Genomic DNA, 27,144 nt, shown 5'->3' on the forward strand with positions numbered 1-27,144 from the left:
AGGGGAAGGAAAGGAGAAAGGGAGGGTGAAAAACATCTATGTGTGAGAGAAACACTGACTGGTTGCCTTTTGCATGCCCCCAACTGGGGACCTGATCCACAGCCCAGGCCTGTGCCCTGACCGCCAATTGAACCAGCGACCTCTTGGTTCATAGGCTGACGCTCCATCCGCTGAGCCACACCAGCCAGGGCACCATTATTTCTTTAAATATTTTCTGTAACTTTGGTAGCATCTAAATGAGGCTTTAACCTACCTTCACCCAGTTTTACTTCCTGTACTTACCTACATCTTACTAGCCATACCTTATTGTCACTCTTTGCACCTGGTGCCTTCATGCTATTTTCTCAGCTTTTACTCATCCACAGAACTACTCAGGCAGCACCTAGCCACAGTACTAGTATATAGTAGTACTCAGTAGATGTTGAACAAGTGAAGTCTTTTCCTATTTTTGCCCAACTGACTAAATCACTTTTCTATACATATAACAAATTACTTTGTAATTTACAATTACTGATTGTAAGGGGAGGAGGGGAGTGATTATTTTTTTATCCGTAGGTCCTCAGTACCCTGCCTGGGACTTGGGAAATGCTTTAATAAGATCTTGAATGAATAATGGGAAATTAGACTTTTAAGAAGTGATTTTGGACTTTTCCCTTCAAGATGGTTTATATTTATTTTGTACTGTTTCTTGGTCATTTGGAGACTAGTCCATGATGTTATTTAGTGACTTCTTAGTTGTGGTTTGTGAACATACTCTAAGTAGTATTGATTTGAGTCCCAATGAATGTTTGGGAATTTTCCTGACCTTTGAGTCTTAGGAATCTTCAGCCACAGAAAATGTTTAAGGTGGATAATAGAATTTGAGCTGTTTAAGAAAGAGAATAGAAGCAGAACCTAGAGTGACCCAAAAAAACAAACAAACAAACAAAACTCACACCAATTCCTTCTCATTGTTCAACTTCCTTACAACAAAGATGTATTACTTATAGTATTTGTGAAATAAGAAAGTTACCCCACCACCACCCTACTCCTATGCACATACCTTTTAGCTTGTCTTTTGAGAGACTATTCTGTAAAGTAAGCAGTTGCAAACATCTGTATCTGTTCTTTCAAGTACAAGGAATGCATGCCTATGTAACTACTTAGTAACTTAGCCTTCTTAAGATTTCAAAGCTAATCAGAAAAGGTTTTACTTAGTTACATTTTGCCCACTCATGTGCTGAGCTTTGGGATCAAAACAAATGGAAAATAAAAAGTATATGGTATAAAGAAGGGACAGGAAGGGGCACCTAGATCTCTGTATTTATTTTTGCTACTTGAATTCTTTAAATGTATGAAATTTAATTCATTTAATTATTATCATTGCTTCTAATAAGTTTAAAGAATAAAATCAAATTCAGTATTACTATAGCACTAAACACAAATGATACAACTTGTCCTATTATATAGTGAACCCATTGGATAATACAGATTTGGGTAAAATGTGATTGGCAATTGGCTCTTCAGTCTTTTACTTAACCTCATAATATTGTGACTCCACATATTATAAGCATTTAAAATTTTTTGAACCTAGCATTTTTGGGAGGCTTAACTGTATTTTAAAGCACCCCATGTTGGTCTACTAAATTTAAAAACAAATACTAAATTTTACTATATAATGTTTCTCAGAATTCTTTTTTTCTTAAAGTATATTTTATTGATTATATTGTTACATTTGTCCCAATTTTTCTTTGCCTTTGCCCAGCTCCGCTCAGTACCCCCTTTGCCTCCAGCAATCCCACACCCCTTTAGTTCATGTCCATGGGTCGTGCATGTAAGTTCTTTGGCTTCACCCTTTCCTATATTATTCTTAACTCTCCCCTGTCTATTTTGTACCAGCTAATTATGCTTCTTAATCCCTGCACCATTTCTCCCCCTTCCCCCTCCCAACTGATAACCCTCCAAATGGTCCCCATACCTATGATTCTGTTCCTGTTCTGGTTTACTTAGTTGGATTTTGTTTTTATTTTTTAGATTCAGTTGTTGATAGTTGTGTTTGTTGTCATTTTAATGTTCATAGTTCTGATCTTCTTTTTCTTAAATAAGTCCCTTTAACATTTTAGATAATAATGACTTGGTGATGATGAACTCCTTTAGCTTCACCTTGTCTGGGAAGCACTTTATCTGCCCTTCCATTCTAAATGATAGCTTTGCTGTATGGAGTAATCTTAGTTGTAGGTCCTTGCTTTTCATCATATTGAATACTTCTTGCCAGTCCCTTCTTGCCTGCAAAGTTTCTTCTGAGAAATCAGCTGATAGCTGTATAGGCACCCCTTTGTAGGTAACTCTCTGCTTTTCTCTTGCTGCTTTTAAGATCCTCTCTTTATCTTGAACCTTTGGCATTTTAATTATGTTTCTTGGTGTAGTCCTCTTTGGGTCCAACTTGTTTGGGACTCTCTGTGCTTCCTGAACTTTATGTCTATTTCCTTTGCCAAATTTGAGAAGTTTTCCTTCATTATTTTTTCATTTAAACTTTCAATTTCTTGATCTTCCTCTTCTCCTTCTGGCACCCCTATGATTCAGATGTTGGCACGTTTAAAGTTGTCCCAGAGGTTCCTAAGCCTCTCCTCGTTTTTATTCAATTCTTGTTTTCTCATTCTGTACTGGTTGACTTTTTTTCTTCCTTATGTTCCAGATCATTGATTTGAACCCCGGTTTCCTTCCCTTCACGGTTGGTTTTGTGTGGATTTTCCTTCGTTTCACTTAGCATAGCCTTACCTTCTTCCCTTATGCGTTTGCCATACTCATTATGTCTGTCAAGCCTGTGAGCATCTTTATCACTAGTGTTTTGAACTCTATGTCTGTTAGGTTGGCTGTCTCGTCAACTTAGTTCTGCCACTGGAACCTTGATCCATTTTCTCTTTTGGGCCATACTCTCCTGTCTCCTCATTTTGACAGGCTCTTATGTTTGTCTGTCTCTATGTCTTAGGTAGAGCTGTCACACCTGTTATGTTGTAAGGGGCAGAGCCTTAGGTATTCATTACGGGGTACCCGTTTCACCATGTTGTGGTGCTGCATGTGGGGGAGGGGTCTGAGAGGGAACAATGCCGCTTGCTCAGCACTTGCCCCTTTTTCAGGTACTTCTCCCACTTCCTTATGGGACTGGCGCCTCTCTAGCTATTGCCCTGGCCGTCGTTCCCAGAGTGGGTGGGTGTGCAGACGTTCTAGGACCGTGGGAGCCCTTTAAACAAGTAAACTCTACTGAGAGACTAGCAGTTTCTTCCTCCGCCCCAACCCCCACTGGTTTGCACTGTCAGAAGCAATGAAGTTTTATTTTCCCTGGCGCTGGAACCATGAGCTGCGTGGTCTGGTCTGGTGCTGGGAGCGCTCCCCAGGTGTCCCTCCCTAGTTTTTAAAATGTGTGACCGCTTTTTGCTGGCCTGCCGCTGCCGCCACCGCACCACATTCTCTCCGCCCCGGCTCCGCCCCTCCTACCTGTCTGAATGAGTATTTTTTATATCTTTGTTGGACTTCCATGCAGCTCGATTTTCTGTAACGTCTGGTTGTCTCTAGTTTTGAGGTAGTTGTATTCCTTCTGATTTATGGAGGGAGACACAGCGTGTCTGCCTAGGCCTCCATCTTGACTGGAAGTCACTCCCAGGATTCTAGTTAAGTAGGTAGAGCTTAGTAGCCATCTCATTTACCAGATTGATTACCAGAGAGATAGAGGCCACGTTCACATAACTTTTATTACAGTATCTTGTTATAATTGTAATTTTATTATTAGTTATTGTTGTTAATCTTTTACTAAGCCTAATTCTACGTATTTTAGAAAGCGTAAAACCAATCACCATTTTAAAATACAAATCAACCTTGAATCCCTGTGACAGACCCGACCTGGTCATGATTTACTATCCTTTTAAATATATTGTTGGATTCTATTTTTAAATATTTTGTGGAGGATTTTTATATCTGTTCATAGAGGTATTGGTCTGTGGTTTAATTTTTTGGAATATCTTTGTCTGGTTTTTATATCAGGGTGTTGCTGGCCTCATAGAATGAATTGGAAAGTATTTCCTCTTATTGCATTTTCTAGAAGTTTGTTTAGAATTGATGTTACTGCTTCCTTAAATATTTGTAGAATTTGCCATTGAAATTTCCATCTGCTGTACAGCTTTCTTTGTGTAAAGGCTTTAAAATACAAAATCAATTACTTTAATAAATATATTTCACTTTAAGTAACTTTGGTTCTCTGTATTTTCAAGTAATTTCACAGAATTTATTGAATTTTGTGAGTACAAACTTATTTGTAATATTCCGTTATCATTATTTTAATATGGGTAGACTCTGTAGTGCTATCCCCTGTTTTATTTCTAATATTGGTATTTGTGTATCCAATGTTTTTTTATCAGTCTGGTTAAGAGTTTAACAATTTTCTTGATCTTTTCAGAGATTTAGCTTCTGGTTTTATTGATTTATTTCTACACCTCCCCCATATTTCAATTTCATTATTTTCTGCTTTTACCTAACTCTGTTTCTACTGCTTTATTTTGGTTTAATTTCTTATTTTTCTAATTTTATTAAGCAGAAGTTTACACCATTGAATTAAGACCTTTCATCTTATAGAACGAAGCATTTAGTGCTAAAAATTCTTCTGTATTGCTTTAGGTGTATGTTAAATTTTTTCCTATGTCATTTTTTCAGGCTTAGTTAAAAATCTTTTTAATTAACTTTGTGGCTTTCTTTTAAAACCACGGGTTACTTATTCTGTTAATTTCCAAATATTTTGGGATGTCCAATAAACTTCATTGATTTCTAGTTTAATTCAGTTGTGTTCAGAGGACATGCTTTCTGTGATTATTTCTTTTCCTTTTTTTAAAAATATGCTTTATTGATTATGCTGTTACAGTTGTCCCAGTTTCTTTTCCCTTTGTTCCCCTCCACCCAGTGACCACCCTCCCTCCAGTTGCCCCCCCCCTTAGTCCATGCACATTGGTTGTGCATATAGTTCTTCTCAACATCTTCCTGTCTACTCCACTCCCTCCTACTATGCGTCCTAATTCCTGTACCATCTCCCTCCCTTTCGCCCCTTCCCTCTCCCCACTGACCTCCCCCCATAATGTTCCCCATACCTATAATTCTTTCCCCACTCTTGTTGCCTACTTAGTCTGCCTTTGTTTCAGTTCCCTAGCTTCTGTTGTGGGTTGTTGTGATACAGTTTTCATTTTAATGTTCATAGTTTTGATCCTCTTTCTCCTAAACAAGTCCCTTTAACATTTCATGTAATAGTGGTTTGGATCTGATGAACTCCTTCAGTTTTAGTTTGTCCTGGATGCACTTTCTCTGCCCTTCTATTCTGAATGACAGCTTCACTGGATAGAGCAATCGTGGTTGTAGGTTTTTGCTTTTCATTACTTTGAATATTTCTTGCCAGTCCCTTCTTGCCTGCAGAGTTTCTTTTGAGAAATCAACTGATAATCTTATTGGGACCCCTTTGTACATAATTCTCTTTTCTCTTGCTGCTTTTAAGATTCTCTCTTTATCTTTCATTTTTGACATTTTGATTATAATGTGTCTTGGGTGTGGTTCTCCCTGGGTCCAGTTTATCTGGAACTCTGTGCTTCCTGGACCTGTAAGTCCATTTCCTTCTCCAAGTTAGGGAAGTTCTGCTTCATTATTTTTTCACATAATTTTTCAATTTTTCCTTTTTCTTCTTCACCCTCTGGCAACCTATAATTTGAATGTTCGTTCGCTTAAAGCTGTCCCAGAGGGTTCTGAGCCTCTCCTCATAGTCCTCACTTTTCATTTCCTCTTTCTGCACTGGTTGACTGTTTGTTTCCTCCCTATGTTCCGATTTGTTGATTTGATCCCTGGCTTTCCCTTCCTCACCACTTGTCTTGTATATGTTTTTGTTCATTTCAGCAGGACTAGCCTTCATTCCTTCCCTGTCTTGATCAAGTCCCGCTGTTAGGTCTGTAATCTGCCTTATGACTATAGCTCTGAACTGAGCCTCAGAAAGATTCTGTATTTGTTCATCGGTCAAGTCCTTTGTTTGCTTTTGGGTTAGCTGCGTGATTGGTATTTCAATCATTAATTCTGCCATTCTGACCATTTTGTTTATCTTTCCTTCTTGGGCAGGGCACTGTCACACCTCCTACGCTATATTGGGCAGAGCCCCGTGCACTCATCACAACCTGGCGACTTTTCTCACCACACTGTGGCGCTTTGCGTGGGGGCAGGGGTTGAAGATGGATTCTTGCTGTTACTCTCCACTGAGAGATGGGGAGCCTCCTCCTCCGTCCGCACACCCTCTGGGCCTCACAGTCTGAGACAATGGGCGTCTGCCTTCCCCGGCATTGGAATCGCGAGCCGATGGGTCTGGTCTGCAGCCAGGGTTGGCTCCCAGGCGCTTCTCTCCTCCCCACAAATACGGGTGTCTGTGCTTACCAGGTCCTGCTGTTTGTTGCTGCAGCTGCCGCCTCCAGCACAGTTTGATCTTTCAGCCGCGGGTTCGCCCCTCCTACCCGTCTGTAGGAGCACCACTTGTTTGTGACTTCATACGCTGGACTTCCATGTAGCTTTATTTTCTGGAACTTCTGGTTATTTTTGGTTTTGTGGTAGTTGTAGTCCTTCTTAGTTGTGGAGGAAGACAGAGCATGTAGGTCTAGGCCTCCATCTTGGCCAGACTCCTGGACCTGTAAGTCTTATTTCCTTCCCCAAGTTAGGGAAGTTCTGCTTCATTATTTTTTCACATGGTTTTTCAATTTGTAGTTCTTTTTCACCTTCTGGCAACCCTATGATTTGGATGTTGGCCCACTTATAGCTGTCCCTTAGATTTCTGAGCCTCCTCATTTTCCTCACTTTTCATTTCCTCTTTCTGCACTGGTTAATTGTTTGTTCCTTCCTTATGTTCTGATTTGTTGATTTGATCCCTGGTTTTCCTTACCTCACCACTTGTTTCGTTCATTTCAGCAGGACTAGCCTTCATTCCTTCCCCATCTTGTTTAAGATCTGCTGTCAGGTCTGTAAGCATTCGTATAACCAAAGCTATGAACTGTGCCTCAGAAAGATTTCCTACCTGCTGATCCGTTAGATCAGATATTTGTTGGTTGGTGAGCTGCGTCACTGGGCTCTCTATCATGATCTGTGCTATCCTGACAGTTTTGTGTTTACCTTTGCTTCCTGGGCGAGGCTGTCTCACCCCTTACGCTATAGGGGGTGGAGCCCCTGATTTCGTTTCTTTTAAATTTGTTGATACGTTTTATGTCCCAGAGTATGACATATCTTGGTGCATGTTTCATATTTCCAGGAAAAGGATGTATATGTCGCTGTTTTTGAGTTGTGTATTTCTTTTATATCCTTACTGATTTTCTGTCTACTTCTGCTTTAGACTATTGAGAGAAAAGTGATGATGTATGTGAATTTTTCTCTTTTTCTTTTCAGTTATGTAGTTTCTTATTTTGTATTCTAAGCTCTGTTAGGTATATATCGTACACATTTAGAATTGTTACTTTTTTGTGTATGAATTGATTCCCTTATTATTATGAAATCACCCTCTTTATCCCTGGAAATATTCCTTATTCTAAAGTATATTTTCTCTGATATTCATATAGTCACTCTAGCTTTCTTCCCTTACCTTTCTCTTCTTTTCTGTTCCCCACCAATTTTTACATGTCCTTTTTAAAAAAATTGAGCTCTCATTCATATATCATAAAATTCATCCTTTTAGGGTGTAAATTCAATGGTTTTTTAGTATATTCACAAGGTTGTACAACCATCACCCCTGTCTAATTTCAGTATATTTCATCACCTCTCCAAGAAATCCCATATACCCCTTTTTAGTACTCATGCTCCATTCCTCCTACTGCCCCAAAGTCTTTATTATTCCTGAATCAAATTCAGGGTACCATATTGGATTTCATTGTCATGTCTTCTTAGACTTCTTCAATATTTGATAGTTTCTCCATATTATTTTGTTTTTCATGACCTTTACAGTTGTGAAGAGAACTGGTCAGGTATTTTGTAGAATATCCCTCCATTTGGGGTTTTCTAATGTTTTTCTTATCATTAGACTGGAATTGCATTTTTTGTGATAACACCACAGAGATTAAATGTTTTTCTGACTAGATCATATCAGGGGGATCATGATTTCAACATGATTTATCACTGGTGATGTTAACCTTGGTCACTTGGTTAAGGTGGTGCTGCCATTTTTCTCTACTGTCAGGTTACTGTTTCTTCCTTTCCATAATTTATTCTTAGGAATTAAATCGCTAAATGCAGCCCACACTCAAGGGAAAGGGAATTAAACTCTGCCTCTTGAATGGGATCTGTTGTTGGGAGTACTTCTGTAAGGAAGATTTCTCTTCCTCCCCAATATTTTTTCATTCATTAATTTATACCAATATGTACTCAATTATATTTATTTTATACTTTTGTTTATGATCCAGTACTATGAATGATTTTAGTTTTTACCGTAAGGAGCCCTTTCTGGTTGGCTCCTGACATGCCTCCATATTTTTTGTTTAGCATTTCCTTACTTTGAAACATTATATGATATTCAAGACTCATTTTGTATTTTTTCTGCCCTGGTTCTAGAATCAAGTATTTCTCCAACTAGCCCTTTTTCCGGTTATTAGAGAATGAATGATACTTAGAAACCAAAATCCTAGGAACTGGATGTGCTGGTTGCTATGGGTGTGGCTACTTTTGGGCTATAGCTTTAAAATGAAGGCAGTTTTATTGTGATTTTAATGCATATATATAATTCACTCATTTAGAATACACAATTCAGTGGTTTCTAGTATATTTATAAATTTGTTCAACCATCACCACAATCAATTTTCAAACATTTCTCTCCACAAGACCCATATCTTTTAACAGTCACCTCTACTTATTCTCCATGTTACCCCTCCCATCCCCTGCCCTAGGCATATACTAAACTATTCTAGACATTTCATAAATATGTGTTTTTTTGTGACTAGCTTCTCTTATGTAGCTAATGTTTTTGCCATTCATCCACATGTGGCATATGTTAGTTCCTTTTCTTTGCTAATATTCCAGTGTATGAATATATATGGCATTTTGTTTATTCATTTTTCAGTTGATGGACATTTGGGGTTGTTTCTACATTTTCGCTATTATACTGCTATGAACATTTGTGTACAAGTTCTTGTGTGAATATAATGGTTTAATTTCTCTTGGGCATACACCTGGTAGTGAACTTGCTGGGTCACATGGGGATTGTTTATTCTTTCAAAAAACTGCTGGATTGGCCCTGACTTGGTGGTTGGAGTGTTGTCCCATGCACCAAAAGGTTGCAGGTTTGATCCTGGGTTGGGGCATGTATTGGAGGCAACTGATCGATGTTTCTCTGTCTCTCCTCTTTCTGAAATCAACAAACATCGTTGATTGGGGATTGAGAGATAGATAGAGAGAGAGAACAGAGTCTTATGACTATTTCAAAAAATACAACTTCATTTCTTTTCCATGTGAATATCCAGTTGTCTCAACACAATTTGCTGAAAAGGCTTTTTCAAATTCCATTGAATTGTCCTTACACTAGTACCAAACTATCTTGAATACTGTAGGTTTGTAGTATGTTTTGAAATTGAAAAATGTAAGTTGTCTAGTTATTTTTAGATTGTTTTGGCTATTATGGGTCCCATGAATTAGTATTTAGTACCAGTCTTTTCATTTCTGGAAAGAAGGCAGCTAGGATTTCCATAGATCTCTTTTCTCCTCACTCCTCTCCCAGGCATTGTAGAAGAGCACTGTGTGCTTATCTGGGCGTGCATTTAGTACTTAGCTAGGCAGTTGTGAACTACTATACCTTAGCCTTTGCTTCCTTATTGTGCAGATCTTCAAGTTCAGTCTTCTAATTACTTTTCATGACTTTCCTGAGTAAATGCATATAGTTTGGGCATATGCACAGTCCCCACGTTGTCCTGGTCTTCTAGATTCCTAGGAATTTGTTGAAGCTTCTCAAAGCTTTTGTGGACTTCTCATATCCAGCTTTTTCTATTAAATTTTTGGTTAGTCTATTGTTTGACCAAACAGGCAAATGGGTTCTTCTGGGGAATAACCAGAAAGGTCAAATAATGACAGCTCTTTGGAAGTAAAGCTTTGAAGAAGTTCCAGTTCATTCAATGGCTGCTGGTCTTCACTTCAAGTGTGTGCTATTAGTAGTAAGGCTACCATGGCTCTGGAGAGCAGGACAGGGACTAGGACAAGTTACAACATGACGTTCACTGTTCTAATTGAGATTTAGCTGTTTTTCTTGAATAGATACTCCTTGAATTGTTGCAATTCTGAAGAAGTTGATTCTCATAATTTTTGACTATTTTCTCAATGTTTTTATTGAAGAAAGAATGTTTGAGGGTCCTGACACTGCCATTTTCATTAAGGTCTTCAGGCGTATTAGCTTGTTCTTTCATTCACTTCTTCACTCCCTTTTACTGGTATTGTTAGATGAGGCTTTTTCTGGATTTCATTATATTTGAAATATGATATACACTACACCCAAGCGCATTCAATGCCCAGTATTTGCAACAGCAAAAGAGTGAAAAAAACAAAATACTCCAAAATAAGGAAATAGGTTTTTTTTTTAAAGATTTAATTATATGTCCATATGATTCAACATTATGCAGATACGAACAATTAAACATTTGAAGATTATTTTATGACATAGGAAAATGTTTATGCTGTAGATGGAAAAATAGTATAAAATAACAGTATATTCAAGTCTTTGAAAATATTTTGTAAGGAAATAAGCATATGAATGTACATTAAAAAACTACTGAAAGAGCTATTTGAAAATGGTAGCATTTATTACCTGGGTGGTGGTTAAATTATGTGAGTAAAAAAATCTTGCCCTGGCTAGTGTGTCTCAGTTGGTTGGAGTATAGTCCTGTAACTTAAAGGTTGCTGGTTCTATACCTGGTCAGGGCACATTGCCTAGGTTGTGGATTTGATTCCCAGTTGGGGCCTGAGCAGGAGGCTGCTGATGGATGTTTCTTTCTCTCCTCTCCTTCTCCCCCTCTGTCTCTCCCTCCCTTTCCTTCTCTCCCCTCTCCCCCCCACCCCCAGCCCAGTGAGAATAAAACAAACCTTTAAAAAAAGCTTTGTTCTATATTATGTGCCATAAGGTTATATTAATTATTTTAATTAATGTCACACACCTGTCTATATTACTGTTTTCACTCATGTGAGTTCAATTAGAATTATGTAAGATGTTGAGTTGTGTTGATTTAACATAAACTCGTATAAATATTTGAAGAGATGCTATAAGAACATACTAATAATAACCCTGGCATTGGGTTAACAAAATATAAGCTATTTTAAACCCCAGAGTCTATACAAAAGGATTTTGTTTCATTGAGGTATAATAGGGTAATTATTAGGCAGAGAATAACCTGTAGTCTCATTTTTTAGCATTTTGTTTTTTTTTTTTCAGGCGCATATTAAATTTCCTATTGACTACCCATATTCACCACCTACCTTCAGATTCTTGACCAAAATGTGGCACCCCAACATTTATGAGGTAAGAGACATCTATCATAAATTTCTCTGAAGATTTGTTTTTTAGATACAATTTTTAAAAATTTTCTTTTATAATCTCTTTATGCTGTGTTAGTTAATGCTGTAGTCACAAAGGACTAGTTATGGTTTCCCACTTTTAGTTAGCAATTTCTAGTTTAATTGTTCAAAATTAAGGGTAGTTTTATAGTACCAATGTATATTTTAGTTAATTTAAGATTGAAACTTTAGACCTTTGCTGCTCATTGCTAAGATTATCATGCATATGTTTTAACATTTGCATTTTTAAAATTTAGTAGATGAAGTCATACAAATTTATTTGTGTACCTGTCCTCTAGCTTCACAGCAAGGGTCACCTGTTGCTATGAACAGAGACTCAGCTTTTTGGGGGGATTTATCCTACTATATTTGGACTGCCCTCCTTTCAGGAGTTGCTGCAGAGCAATTGAGAGCCCCTTTTGGAATAAATCCAAGGTGAGGTTCTTTTACTGGACAAGTCCCACATGCCTGGGGGAAATCATTTGTAGTTTTGTGGATGAAACTTACTTAGCTTTGTGCTAATCTGTAAGGATGCTAGAATGGTGCATTATATTTCTCAAAATAATATTTCAGGGCCCACTAAATATCCTTTGAGTTCACCCTTTTACGATTCTGTAATTTTTTCCATTGTGATAGAACTCTGAAGTGGTGTCATTTTATGTAGCTATGACCCAAGCATTAATTTGTTTTTAAAATGTTTTTAAAAAATTTAATCTTGTATTTTTTTCCATTACCATTTAGTCCCTTTATATTCCCCTCCCCCCAAGTAATCACCACACTGTTACTGGTGTTTTATTTTATTTTTTTTAGATTTTATTTATTTAATTTTTAGAGAGGAGGGAAGGGAGGGAGAAAGAGAACGAGAGAAACATTGATGTATGAGAAAAGTATTGATCAGTTGCCTCTTGCATGCCCTCAATCAGGGACATGGCCTGCAAGCCAGGCGTGTGCCCTGACTAGGAATTGAACTGGCAACCTTTCGGTTTGCATGATGACGCCCAACCCACTGAGCCACACTAGTCAGGGCTAAATTTGCTTTTTATAAGTTATAGTCATAGTCATATAGTTCCTTTTTTGGCTTGGTGAATATTGGGAAGCACTTTTGCTCCAGAAACAGTTGTATAGGCTTTAAAATGCTTATGAGCAGGAAATGGAGAACTCACTTTAGGGTCCTCAATTTGAATCTCAGTCTGTATAAATTTGCATGCTAGAGCAGCTTTACTGTTTTTCACAGTCTGCTTTTTCTGTAGGGCATTATCTTCATTCTTTTTTTCTTCTTAAAACAGGACAAACTGGAGCTCAAAAGGTGATATGTAGTGATATTTTTAGAAATAAAGCTCCTAAAATAATGTTTTCTTTAATATCTTCAGTATTTGACATAACCATAATACAAGTAACAGTGAATACCTTATACTGTTCTACATAACAAAGTTATCCTGTTGTAGAAGAAAGACTATAGAAATAATTCACTGTTTCATAAGTTCTAACTGAATTCATTACACATAGAGATATTGTTGTTTTCCTGTCCATTTAATAATCAAAAGTTCTTGCCTTCAAAACTGTGTAGTGTATCTAGATTTCAGACAGCAAGAGAGAATTGAGAAGACTCAAGCTTTTGTCTTGCTATAGAGAACTAATTCACCTTAAAGCTATATAGTAGTCCCTCTCTATATCGCGGTTCACTTATCGTGGCCTCACTGTATCGCGGATTTTTAAAAATATTATATTTAGTTATTTTTCGCTATATTGCGTGATTTTGCAATACTGTATACGTATTTTGTTAAAGTTACGTAGGTTTAAGAGTGTAGAATATGTTTAAGAATATAAGCAGTGTTTATAGAAGTGTGGAAAAGGTTAATAAGGGAGTGGGAAAGGTTAATAAGGGACTGGGAACGGTTTATAAGGTGTGGGAAGGGTTTATAAAGCCTTAAAAAATATATAAATACTAAAATAAATGTAAGGTTCCTACTTTGCGGATTTTCACCTATCGCGGTGGGGGTGGTGGTGTCTAGAACGTAATACCTGCAGTAAGTGAGGGAATACTGTATACTCACTTGTTTCCATCTGTCTTCTAATTCTCAAACTCCTCACAAAAAAAGAAAGAGACAAACCAGAGTTCTGGATTCAGAGTTCTGAAGAAAGACAGTGTAGGTGGATAAACTCCCCTTTTCACTGTTTTTTGCTATATCATAAGAGTTAGTATTGGATCATTAGTTTTAAAAATATTTATTGTATTTGTAATAAGACTTCTAATAATAAAAGAATGCATGCATATCTTATAAATATTCAGTTGTTTTCTATGCCTTAAATGTTTTATTTTAAAATAAGTGATAAGTCATAGTTAGGAATTAAATTTAATGTAGTCAAAGGAATCATAAGAAATTCTTCTCACATTATTTAATTTACCTTTGCTACATTCTGGAAATACTAATTAATATTGAATTAGGGGGGCATGTCAGTATTTGTGATTCTTAAAGATTGTTAGGGCCCATGGTTCTTGGCCAAAAAGATATTCTTGGAAGTTGCTTTCTGCTCAACCACCTATGCTTGAAAAACAATGGATCTTGATGTCAAATAGCTCTAGTCACCAAAATGTTTACTGTGGAATTATTTATAACTGGGATGAAGGCGGGGTGCGGGGGGGGGAGCAATGACAACAACAACAAAACAAAAATACAAAAGCAAATGCCTACCTGAGTTCTAAAATATGGGAATTGATGAAGAGTTTTTGGTACACTTAACTCAATGAACACAAAAAATAAATATTATAGACTATTATTGGTTGAAAATAGAGTTTAATATGTTGTTTCAAATATTACAAGAGCTTTGGCTAGTTTTAAATACATCCACAGGCACATTACTTAAAGTTAAAAATACTGTTGTTATATAAGTGAATTTAATTATTTTAGCGTTTCCTTTTATCATTGCCATGTTTGTGAAATTTATAAGTATCGGGTATATTGGAGAACCAAAGAAGTTTAATTTGAACTTGTCATCAATGCTCCTTTCTTCTTTTTTTGTAATATGTTGAGGGAACTAAAAAACTATTTTGCTGGTTATGTACGTGTTGTGTTGACAATCAACTAGAACCCCATTTTCTTCACAAACCATGTTAATGCATGAGGTTATCACACACATTTTCTTCACTATGAGTGTGACAGTTATGGCAACTCAATCTCACTGCTCTTTAATATTTATTTACAAAAATTTAAATAATATTTATTTACAAAAATTTTACAGTAGACTAATTTTTATAGTAGTTTTAGGTTTACCATAAGATTGAATGAAAAGTATACAGAAGTATTTAATATTTGATCCTTTTAGCACTATTGAGTTGTAGAACATGGTATAGAGCCTTATTATTTACTTATTTGCTTAAAATTTTTATTGATTTTGAGAGAGAAATATTGATTTGTTGTTTCACTTACTTTATGAATTTGTTGGTTGATTCCTGCCCTGCATGTGCCTTGACTGGGGATCGAAACCATGAACCTTGGCATATTGGGATGTTGCTCTAACCAACTGAGCTTCCTGGCCAGAGCCTAGAGCTTTATGTTTTTAAATAATGAAGATTTTGAATGGTTTTTGAAGTAGTATACAAATCACTTTTTCTGTATAGTGTTCACAAATAATTGCAACTAATGCAGCAATTAAATAAGGGTTACAGTAAGATGGGATATTTTAGGCTACTTGGTAGCTGATAGGAAAATATTTTGCTATTTCACTTAAGGTTCTAGTTCTGAAGACGTACTTTTGATTCTAGACGCAGATGATTCTCAAAACGTTCTAATAATTTCTGTAGTGACTAGTATTGTAATGATGTACCAGTTTGACTACTATCCCACTATCATTAAGGCATGGTATTTTAAAATATTGTTTTAATAATGATTAAAAATAGACCCTACATGTTGCCTTAGCCATCTTGGGCTGTCATAAAAAAAATACCATAGGTGGGGTGGCTTAAACAGCAGAAATTTATTTTTTCATAGTTCAGGAAGCTAGAAGTCCAAGGTCAAGGTGCCAGCATGGTTGGTTTTTGGTGATGACTCTCTTCCTGGCTTATCTCTGTGTCCTCCTGTTGCTTGAAGAAAGAGAGATAGAGCTAGCTCTCAGGCATCTCTTACAAGTTTTTTAAAAGTTTGTTGCCAAGTTTGCAGAACCATTGCTCTTTGAAATAATAAAATTTAGGCTATGTAAATGGTGATGGGCCTTATTACACAATTTATGATCTTTGTAGTTATTTAGAGATGGATGGTAGGGCATTAGGAGTAAAATGGATAAGATCAACCAGCTTTTCTTTTCTTTTTTCTTTTCTTTTTTTAGAAGATTTTAGTTAATTATTTTTAGAGAGAGGGGAAGAGAGGGAAGAAGAGAGGGTGAGAAACATCCATGTATGGTTGCTTCACACACCCTCAACTGGGGACCTGGCCCGAAACCCAGGCATGTGCCCTGACTGGGAATCGAACTGGCGATTCTTTGGGTCACAGGCTGGCACTCAATCCATTGAGCCACACCAACCAGGGCAATAATCAGCTTTTCAAAAACGGAGAGAATTGGATGTAGCAAGGCGTACTGTATAGTAAATCTATAATTATAAATTATATGTAAGGTCTGCAGAAAGTATCCAGCCATGTAATGTGAAAAATAGACACTTATTGAAGAAGATACAAGATACAAGAAACATTGTTCATAGGACAATGGCTTCTCAGTTCCCTTCAAAGTAGACACCTTGGGACCTCACACAGTTCTCCCAGTCATTGTCAGCTGCTCTGTCGCATTTTCCTCAATCTCATTGACAGTCTGAAATCTCTTCCTTTTCAAAGGTGATTTTAGTTTTGGGAAAAGCTGGAAGTCACAGAGCACCAAATCTGGGCTGTAGGGGAGCCGAGTCATCTGGTTAATTTGATGTTTCGCCAGAAAGCTCTGTATGAGATATTATGCATGAGTGGGCACATTATTGTGATGAAGGTGCCAGTCACCAGTTGCCCATAGCTGCAGCCTATCAAATCACCTGAATTATTTCTGCGGAGGAATCTTCAAGATTAACAAAAAGTTTGATGCAGATTCATAGCTCTACTCACTCAGTCATTTTGAATGTGAAGGTCACACAGTACACATGCTTACTCAAAAAGGGGTCTATTGCCCCCACTGACTAGTACAGTGAAGTCATCATTGTTCACACATGCACATTCCAGTTCACTCTCCTTGGCTGCCAGTTTACATCGATGTCGCACAAATTGTTTTTGATATATTAACAATGGTTGGACTTTTTCCGTACAGGCCTTGTATATATTTTTAATTTTTAAAAACTTATGTATTTTTAGAGAGAGGGGTAGAAAGGGAGAAAGAGAGGGATAGAAACATCAATGTACGGGAGAAACATTGATGGGTTGCCTCTTGTACACATTCTGACTGGGAACCGAACCACAACCCAGGCATGTGCCCTGATTGGGAATCTTAACTGGTGATCTTTTGCTTTGTGGGATGATGCCCAGCGAGTCACACCAGTCAGGGTAGACATGATACTTGATCTTGACTGTTCTAGAGATGTTACTTTTAAAATTTATGTGCTGATAAGTAGTGTTCAATTACACCAAAAAGGCCAGATAAAAATAAGGATACTGTTATTTGTTGGGGTTCTCCAGAGTAACAAAACCAATAGGATAGATATATATGTGAGGAAATTTATTAAAGGAATTGGCTCACAAGGTTATGAAGTCTTCATAAATTCCATTCTGCCCACAGAAGTCAGAAGTATAGTTCAGTCTCATTCCAAAGGTCTGAGAACTGGGGAGAGCCAATGGTGTTAACTCCCTGGCCAAGGCCACAGGCCTGATACCTGGGAAGCTGCTTGTGTTAAGTCCCAGAGTCCTAATGCCAGAGAAACAGGAGTTCTGATGTCACAGGTCAAGAAGAGAGACAGAATTTGTTCTGCCTCCATCTTTTTGGTCTTACTCAGATCCTCAGTGGATTGGATGATTTTCCCCACTTTGGTAAGGGCAATTCTTCTTGGCTAAATTTACTGATTCAAATACTAACAACCTCAAAGACAGACCCAGAAACAATGTTTTACCAGCTATCTGAGCATTCCTTAGCCCAGTCAAGTTTTTATCTTTTTCTACCATTTCTCTCATGCCATCCCCATATATGGTCTTCCTATACTCTGTGTACATCATTATGTCCACAGGGGGTGTAATTTGACTGGAAGTACATTTCAGTCTTTGAAATAGTAAGATGTTTTATAATAAGGATTCATTCCCTTCTTATTTGATAATAAAATTTTTTTCAGATAGTGAAACAAATGGTAGCTTAGCTGGTTCTTCCTCCTTTGATCATCCAACATATATTTCTTCCTCTTTGATTATTGTTATTCTTTTCTTTGTTTAGTGGAATTAGCTAATAGAGCTTTTGTGTGGTATTTTTTTGATTTTTCAGAGAATTTATTTTAATGATTATTCTACCCAGGACTCAAATAATGAAGCCAAAGAAATCACATTAGAATTGATTATAAAGTTCTTTTTAAGTATATTCTTTTGTTGGTTTTTTTTTTTTTTTTTGTGGGTGCCAGGACCAACGATCACTAGCTGCCCCGATAGCAAAAAATTATGCTTCCGAAATCTCTTGATGTCGATTCCACACGTAGAGCAATCAAGCTGCTCTACGTGTGCCACTCACGACAGAAGCCCTTTTTGATGATTACGCTGTTGCAGTTGTCCCAGTTATTTTTCCGTTTGCTCCCCTCTGCTCAGTACCCACCTTCCCTCCAGCAGTTCCACCCCCCCTTAGTTCATGTCCATGGATCATGCATATAAGTTCTTTGCTTTCCTCTTTCCTATATTATTCTTAACTTCCCCTATTTTGTACCTACCAATTATGCTTCTTAATCCCTGCACCATTTCCTCATTTCTCCCCCTTACCCCTCCCAACTGATAACCCTCCAGATGATCCTCATACCTATGATTCTGTTCCTATTCTGGTTTGCTTATTTAGATTTTGTTTTTATTTTTTAGATTCAGTTGTTGATGTGTTTGTTGTCATTTTAATGTTCATAATTTTGGTCTTTTTCTTAAATAAGTCCTTACAATATTTCATATAATAATGGCTTGGTGATGATGAACTCCTTTAGCTTTACCTTGTCTGGGAAGCACTTCATCTGCCCTTCCATTGTAAATGATAGCTTTTTTGGATAGAGTAATCCTGGTTGTAGGTCCTTGCTTTTCATCATATTGAATACTTCTTGCCAGTTCCTTCTTGCCTGCAAAGTTTCTTTTAAGAAATCAACTGATAGTTTTACAGGTACCCCTTTGTAGGTAACTCTCTGCTTTTCTGTTGCTGCTTTTAAGATCCTCTCTTTATTTTTCACCTTTGACATTTTAATTGTGATATGTCTTGGTGTGATCCTCCTCTTTGGGTCCAACTTGTTTGGGACTCTCTGTGCTTCCTGGACTTGTATGTTTATTTCTTTCGCCAAATTAGGGAAGTTTCCTTCATTACTTTTTCACATAACCTTTCAATATCTTGCTCTTCCTCTTCTCCTTTTAGTACCCCTATGATTCAGATGTTGGCATGTTTAAAGTTGTCCCAGAGGTTCCTAAGCCTCACCTCGTTTTTTTCAGTTCTTGTTTCCTCATTCTGTACTGGTTGACTTTTTTCTTCCTTATCTTCCAAGTCATTGATTTGAACCCTGGCTTCCTTCCCTTCACCATTGGTTTTGTGGGGATTTTTCTTTTATTTTATTTAGCATAGCCTTCACTTCTTCCCTTATGTGTCTGCCATACTTAAGCATATCTGTCAAGCCTGTGAGCATCTTTATCACCGGTGTTTTGAACTCTGTCTCTTAGGTTGGCTGTCTCCTCGTCTGTTAGGTTGGCTATCTCCTCTTTGCTTAGTTCTCCCACTGGAACCTTGATCTGTTCCCTCTTTTGGGCCATACTTCTTTTTCTTCTCATCTTGATAGGCTTCTGTGTTTGTTTGCCTCTTGTCTTAGGTAGAGCTGTCCCACCTGTTACGTTGGAAAGGGCAGAGCCTTATGTATTCTTGTCAGTACAGTGCGACCCGTTTCACCACGTTGTGGCCCTGTGTGTAGGGGAGGGGTCTGAGAGGGAACCATGCCACTTGCTCAGCACTCGCTCCTTTTCCAGGCTCTTCTCCCACTTCCCTATGAGACTGGCGCCTCTCTAGCTGCTGCCCTGGCCGTTGTTCCCAGAGTGGGTGAGTCTGCGGATGTTCTAGGACCGTGGGGGCCCTTTAAACAAGCGGACTCTACTGAGAGACTGGCAGTTTCTTCTTCCGCCCCAGCCCCCACTGGTTTGCACCATCAGAAGCAATGAGGCTTTATTTTCCCTGATTTTGGGACTGTGAGCTGAGCAGTCTGGTCAGGAGCTGGGAGAGCTCCCCAGATGTCCCTCCCGACTTTTTAAAACATGTGATTGTGCTTTCCACTGGCCTGCCGGCACCACCGCGTCCTCTCCGCCCCTCCTACCTGTCTGGATGAGTATTTCTTCTTTATATCTTTGTTTGTTGGACTTCAACACAGCTCAGTTTTCTGGAACTTCTGGTTTTCTCTAGTTTTGAGGTAGTTTTATTCCTTCTTATTTGTGGAGGGAGACACAGTGTGTGTGTCTAGGCCTCCATCTTGGCCGGAAGTTGGAATTGTTTTCCTTAATGTCTTTTTTAAGGTATTCATTGCTGGTGTATAGAAATAAAACTGGTTTTTGAGTATTAATCTGTCTTGTATCTTTGCTGAATTTGTTTTTTTAGCTCTACTTGCTTTTAGTAGCTTTCTTGTGAATTTTTGGAATATTTTTGTCATTTGCAAATGAAAATAGTTTTCTTTCTTTCCAATTTGTATGCCTTTTTTCTTTTCTTGTCTGAGCACTCTTACTAGAACTTGCTGGAAGTGTTAAATAGCGCTGTGAGAATGGATCCTGTCCTGTTTCTGATCTTAGGAGAAAAGCTTTCACCATGATATGATGTTAGCTGTGAGGTTTTCATCACTACCCTCTAATGTTAAGATAATTTCCTTGTATTTTTATTTTCTGAGTGTTTTTATCACGAGAAAGTGATGGGTTTGGTCAAATACTTCATCTACTTCATCTGTATCAGTAGACATGCTCATCTTTTGATATGTAGTTTCTAAGTACAAATCTGTTTGTCATTCCACTGCTCAAAATTTTATTTTATTTTTTTAAGACTTTTTATTTTTGGAGGGAGAGGGAGAGAAACATCGATAGGTTGCCTCTTGCACATGCGCCATCTGGAGACCAAACCCACAATCCAGGCATGTGCCCTGACTGGGAATCAACTGGCAACCTTTCACTTTGCAGAATGGAGCTCAACCAACTGAGCTACGCTGGTCAGAATAGACATTTTATTTATACTCAACTGTGAACAAAGTAACATACTCCTGGCCTAATTTGTGTGCTCTTTTTCATTCAAACTAGGTTCTTCACTACTTGGGTAGGTAGAAGAAGGTTCCTCAGAGATGTCCATTCCTACTTCCTGAAATTTGTGATGTATTAGGTTACATATTAAACAGGAATCAAGGTTACTAATCAGCTGACCTTAAAGAAATTATTCTGAATTATCCAGGTAGGCCCAGTATAATCACAGAGTATAATCACAGATGAAAGTGAGAGGACATGTGACTTTGAAAGAAAGTCCCATAGAAATACAACAATGCCTGCTTTGAGGATTAGAGGAAGGGGACCAAGAGCAAAGGAATGTGGGTAGCCTTTAGGTGGTAGAGAGGACAAGGTGAGGGATTCTTAATGCTTCCAGGAAGGAATGCATTGCTGCGAACACATTGATTTTAGCTCTGTGAGAGCAGTGTCAGACTTTGACTTACAAAACTGAAGAATAAATTTGTGTTGGTTCAGGCCATTAAATTTGTGGTAATTCATTACAATGGCAGTACAAAACAAATACAACTACCCAAGTGTATTTTATCCTATCTTTTATGATGTTGGTTTATTTCTCCAGGCAAACTCATGTCCATATTTCCTTTGGTTTGTTAAAAATTGCACTCATTTAAAGCCCATGTCAAAGGTTCCTCATTCGCTAAGGCTTTTATTCTTCCACACCACCTCTTAGGTGTCTGCTGTCCAAATATACGTAGTTTCTCTCTCCTGGTTTCTTACATGCTCATTTAACTTTCTCATGACATCTAATAGTAATAGCGTTTTTTTTTGTTTTGTTTTGTTTTCTTTTTTTAAGATTTAGTTTTATTTTTTTAGAGGGGAAGGGAGGGAGAAAGAGACGGAGAGAAACATCAATGTGAGAGGGAAACATTGATTGGCTGCCTCAGGCACATGCCCTGACTGGGACTGAACCTACAACCCAGGTGTGTGCCCCAACCTGGAATCGAACTGGCGACACTGTGCTTTATGGGACGATGCCCAACCAACTGAGCCATACTAGTCAGGGCTAACAATAATAGAATTTTAGAATGTATTATTTGGAATTGATTTTATTCTTTTTTAAGAGTTCTGTTATCTTGATATGGTTGTGCATTCGTGTCTAAATTTGGGTGGTAAATGTAAGAATTTTCTATATTTTATAGTTATACCTCTACTTTTGACTGGTGTGGCTCAGTGAATTGAGTGCCTGCCGGAAAACCGAAAGGTCCCCAGTTTGATTCCCTGTCAGGGCACATGCCTGAGTTCTAGGACGGGTTCCCAGTTGGGGTGCATACGAGAGGCAACTAATCAATGTTTCGTACAACAATGTTTCTCTCCCTCTCTTTCTCCCTTCCTTCTCCTCTATCTAAAAACACACCAAGAGATAGGTGACTGTACCTAACTCAGTCTTATCTTTTCTATTGAACAGTTGTCTTATTTTTGCCTATGGTAAGCAATCCATATGTTTGACTTAAACTAAATGCACCTGTGGACTAGGTCCTATAATTTAAATTTACAAACCAGCCCTGGCCAGTGTGGGCTCAGTTGATTGGAGTGTCGTCCTGTAAACTGAAAAGTCACAGGTTTGGTTCCTGGTCAGGGCACATGCCTGGGTTGCAGGTTCTGTCCTCGGTTGGGGCACGTATGAGAGGCAACTGATAGGTGTTTCTCTTTCCCCCTTCCCATCCCCCCTCTAAAATCAATCACTTAGTGTGTCTTCAGGTGAGAATAAAAAATATTTACAAACCAAAATATTAAAACCATAATGGTGAGTTCTTTTATCATATTTACTTAAGGAGTTATAATTAAGTTGTTGTGAGATGTATTTTCAGTTTATATAAAACCATACTTATTAAACCCAGTGATTGATATTAAAGGTGATTATAGCATCTCTGTATATTTTAAGAACAGATTTTTTTTTAAATGTACTTCACATACAGTTTGCATCTGAAAATAGAGGTTAATAGTTGCTTCTTAGGACTGTTGAATCTTGATTTATCAAGTTTGTCTATCTGTTTTGAAATGATTTTGTAGAAGGATGGTGTCACAGACATACAGTGATTCTTTTTTAACGAAGAAATATACCTTGGAGATTAATCAGTTAATAATTATAATATTAAAGATGTTCAATTCTCTTAACATTGATTCCAAATATAAAAAAAAAATTTTACTTAATAAGAAAACAAACTGTAGGAAATTTCAGCAGAACTGATGTCCCTTTTTTGTATCATTTTGGAGAACTCAATGTGGTTTGTGTCTTGTAGAATGGAGATGTATGCATTTCAATTCTTCATCCACCTGTAGATGACCCACAGAGTGGTGAATTGCCCTCCGAAAGGTGGAATCCTACTCAGAATGTCAGGTAAGCCATTAATAAGTAATAATTTGGTTTTAAGTGGTTAAGAGTGGGTATTATTTATTAACAAATACGAATGAATCCTTGTTATATTTGTTTATTTTGTCTTTCGTTAGAATTTTAGTAGCATGTATGCATCATTTTGAAAAGTTTTATTTATGGAGCAATAATGCATATTTATTTCTCATTTCTCTGTGTTCACCTTTGAAGTTTTCTATTCTGAATCCTTCGTCTTTACATTATCTTAAGTTTTATTTGTGACCTGGGTCTCATGATTTCCATGTTTGGATCGGTTGTTTATTTTATGATTTTTTGCAGAAAAGTTACTCTTTACAAACTGAAAATTGACTTTACGTGCTTCTTTTAAAACAGCTTGTTATTGTTTTTTCTTTTGTTTTATATACATGTGGATGTTTCTTATGTTTTGCAAGGCTTGTGTACTTCTTTTGACTTCCTTTGATTAATTCATTTATCTAGGTAGATGGATTTAGTCATCTTGTTTCCTCAGTAGTACTCTTTCTATGTGTGGGTTTGTCACATAACCCTTGGAAGAATTTTGAAAAACTATACTGTTGCCTGTTTTTAAGTGCAACTTTTTACATCACAAATTTAAATAGTTAAAAATACATTTTTTCCCCTCTTTACATTTGCTTTCCATATTATTACCCCCTGAGGTTTAATACTTGAAATTTTCTGATAGCCTTACATTATCCTATAATGTTTTTCTACCACAAAAGTAATAGATGTTCTTTAATTACTTGTGATAGTAAGGCCTAATTAGGTTTACTTCTGTATTGAATTATTTTAATAACATATGGGTGACTAAAAGCAATATAAGTTTATTATACTTTTGATATATTTATACTTTTTACATTTAATATTAGAAATGCATTTTAAATCAGATTGATATTTATTTTCAGTTCATGTATCCATGAGTAATTATTATATTGTTAGAATGAGGCAGAATATAGCTTTTTGTATATATATGTATGAATAATTTTCATTATATATACTAATATGTATATTAGGTACCTTCTTTATTATAATGGAATAAATAGAGCAGTCCAACCAAGTCCTTTTTAATTCTTCTGAGTTATATGGCAAATATCAGTGATCTATTGTTAGTCTTTAAAAACAGTGGTATTTTTGCATGCCATACAGTTCTCTCATTTTAAGTGTATGAGTCTCAGATGTTTGATATACTCAAGTGTTGTTACAGACATTACAACAGTGAACTTTTGAACATTTTTATCATCCCTAAAGAAACTTACACCTGTTACCATTTATATCCATTATCCTTCAACCTCATCCCACCCTTCCACCTAGGAAACCAGTAGTCTACCTCCTGTCTCTACAGATTTACCTATTCTGGACATTTTATATGAATGGAATCTTACAATATGTAGTATTTTGTGTCTTGCTTCCTGAACTTAGCTTAACATTTCAATGTTCACCTTCATCGTAGCATGTATCATACTTCATTCCTTTTTATGGTTGAATAATATTCTATTGACTGCTTATATCACAATTTGTTTATCCATTCATTAGTTGATGGATATTTGGGTTATTTGGCAATTATGAATAATGCTGCTAAGAAGAACAATGTGTACCAGTTTTTACATATAGGCATGTATTTTTTTTTTTTTTTTTTAGATATGTACCTGGGAGTGAGATTGCTGAGTCATATGGTAACTCAGTGTTTAACTTTTTGAGGAACTGCCAGCATGTTTTTTAGCATGGCTGCATTTAGTAGTACATTCCCAGCAAGCAGTGTGTGAGAAGTCCAGTTTCTCCAGGTCTTCATGAACACTATCTGTGCTTTTTAAATAATAGTCATTCTAATGGGTGGACGTGGCATCTCATTGTGGTTTTGTCATCATCATTATTATTTTTATATAACTTAAAATCTTAGAACAGTTTAAGATTTTCAGAAAAATTGTGAAGTATGGATAATTTCCATATACCCTGCATCTGCCAGTTTTCTTTATTAACATCTAACATTAGTATGGTTCTACTCATTATAATTAGTGAACCAATATTAATACATTATTTTAACTGAAGACCATACTCTTTTCACATTTCCTTAGTTTTTACCTAATGTCATTTTTCTGCTCCAGAATCACTTGCATTATACCTTATATTTAGTAGACATGTCTAGTTTCTTACTTTCCTTATTTATCATGACCTTGACAATTTTGAGGAGTGCTGATCAAGTATTTTGTAGAATGTCCCCCAGTTGGTAATTTTCTATTGCTTTTCTGATTGTTTACTTAAGTAATGAGTAGATGGGAGGAAAACCACAAAGGTAAAGTACAGTTGTCCCTTGAACAATATAGTTTTAACTGCATAGGCCCAGTTATAGTGGATATTTTAAAAAATAAATATACAGTTGTATCCCTGGGTTTTGCAACCACAGCTCAAAAACAATATTTTTGGGAATTTGCAGTTTCGGAGGGCCAACTATATGCATTCATTGTTCTACACCATTTTATATAGGGGACTTAAGCATCCACAGATTTGACTAATCTGCGTGGTGGGGGGCAAGGGGCGGTCCTGAAATCAATCCTCCGTGAATACTGAGGGACGCTTAATTTAAGTTTTGGGAGTGTCAAAAGTTACATGCATATTTTGACCGGACAGGGATTGGAACCTCTAGCCCCTGTGTTGTTCAAGGGTCATTTTGGGGGGGTAGGGAAGATGAACCCCACCTGAACCAATGGAATAGAATCTCCATCCAAAAAAAAAGATGCTGCTTTCCAGATGCAGGGAAGAAGTGGAAAGTGTGCTGGGCTAACTACTAGTACCTGATGCTTCTGAAAGCATCATGGATTTCTGTTTAGGAGCACTTGGTTGTAGAAGTGAGCTCTTGTTTTGGTAGAAATGGATGATTCACCATTTTAAAAACATTCTGTTTCCCAATATAGTATTCTAATAATATACACAAGCTGTAAGAAAAATCAACTGGGTGAACTTGTGGGGGAAATCCCCTAATTAAATTAATATGATTCATTTAGACATGTGGCTATTTAAACATATTTAGTATTAAAAGTTCAGTTCCTGTTGCACAAGCTGCTTTCGAAGACCTCAGTGGTCCCATGTGGCTAGTGGTTACCATATTGGATGACACAGATTGATTATACATTTTCACCATCATAGAAAGTTGTAAGTATATACAGTGCTGATCTAAAGCTATATTTTTGTTTATGTCATACTTTCTTCTTATCATGGTTATCTTTTTAACAGGTTTTGTGTTTTGTTTTTTTTTTTGAAGCAACCTTTATGAAATTTTCTACCTAGGTTTTCCTCTTGCTTCTTAGGCTAAGTCAATCTGTTTCCCATTATTGGCTCTGATGGTTTTCTTTGTATCTTTTAAATGTAATTATTTGGAGAAATCCAATAGGATCTTTGCAGGAAGGGCAAGGAGTTATTTCTAACTTAATAGAAAGGTGTGTGTGTGTGTGTGAGTGAGTGAGAAGGAGGGAGAGAGGAAGGGAGGGAGATGGATTAAGATTTTATTTTATTTTTGGAGGGGAGGAGGAGGGAGAAACAGAGGGAGAGAAACATCAATGTGTGGTTGCCTCTCGTGCGCCCCCAACTGGGGACCTGGCCCGCAACCCAGGCATGTGCTCTGACTGGGAACTGAACTGGCCACCCTCTGGCTCTCAGGCTGGGGCTCTGTCCACTGAGCGGAATTGAACTGGTGACCCTCTGGTTCTCAGGCTGAGGCTCTGTCCACTGAGCCATACCAGCCGAAGCCAGAGAGATGGATTTTAACTACATGGGAAATTTTAAAAAGTGCCTTTGTCATAATTTTGTGTACTCACATAACAGAAA

General features: G+C 37.2%; 1 protein-coding gene and 1 non-coding gene across 2 annotated transcripts in view; one reads left to right on the plus strand and one right to left on the minus strand.

Moving 5' to 3' along the window:
- The window catches only part of UBE2R2 (ubiquitin conjugating enzyme E2 R2), a 77,321-nt gene that overhangs the window by 45,783 nt on the left and 4,394 nt on the right, over window positions 1-27,144 (plus strand). Inside the window, exons 2-3 of the mRNA XM_090274292.1 lie at window positions 11,435-11,521; window positions 23,219-23,316. Coding sequence (XP_090130418.1) covers window positions 11,435-11,521; window positions 23,219-23,316 — 185 coding nt within the window. The remainder of the gene's footprint in view (window positions 1-11,434; window positions 11,522-23,218; window positions 23,317-27,144) is intronic.
- LOC150013308 (U11 spliceosomal RNA) lies at window positions 18,114-18,247 on the minus strand. The gene has a single exon (XR_016511041.1). It is a non-coding gene; the product is annotated as a U11 spliceosomal RNA (small nuclear RNA).

This window comes from Furipterus horrens, unplaced genomic scaffold (assembly GCF_987537825.1).
Source record: "Furipterus horrens unplaced genomic scaffold, mFurHor1.1.pri manual_scaffold_4, whole genome shotgun sequence".
NCBI lineage: Eukaryota > Metazoa > Chordata > Mammalia > Chiroptera > Furipteridae > Furipterus > Furipterus horrens.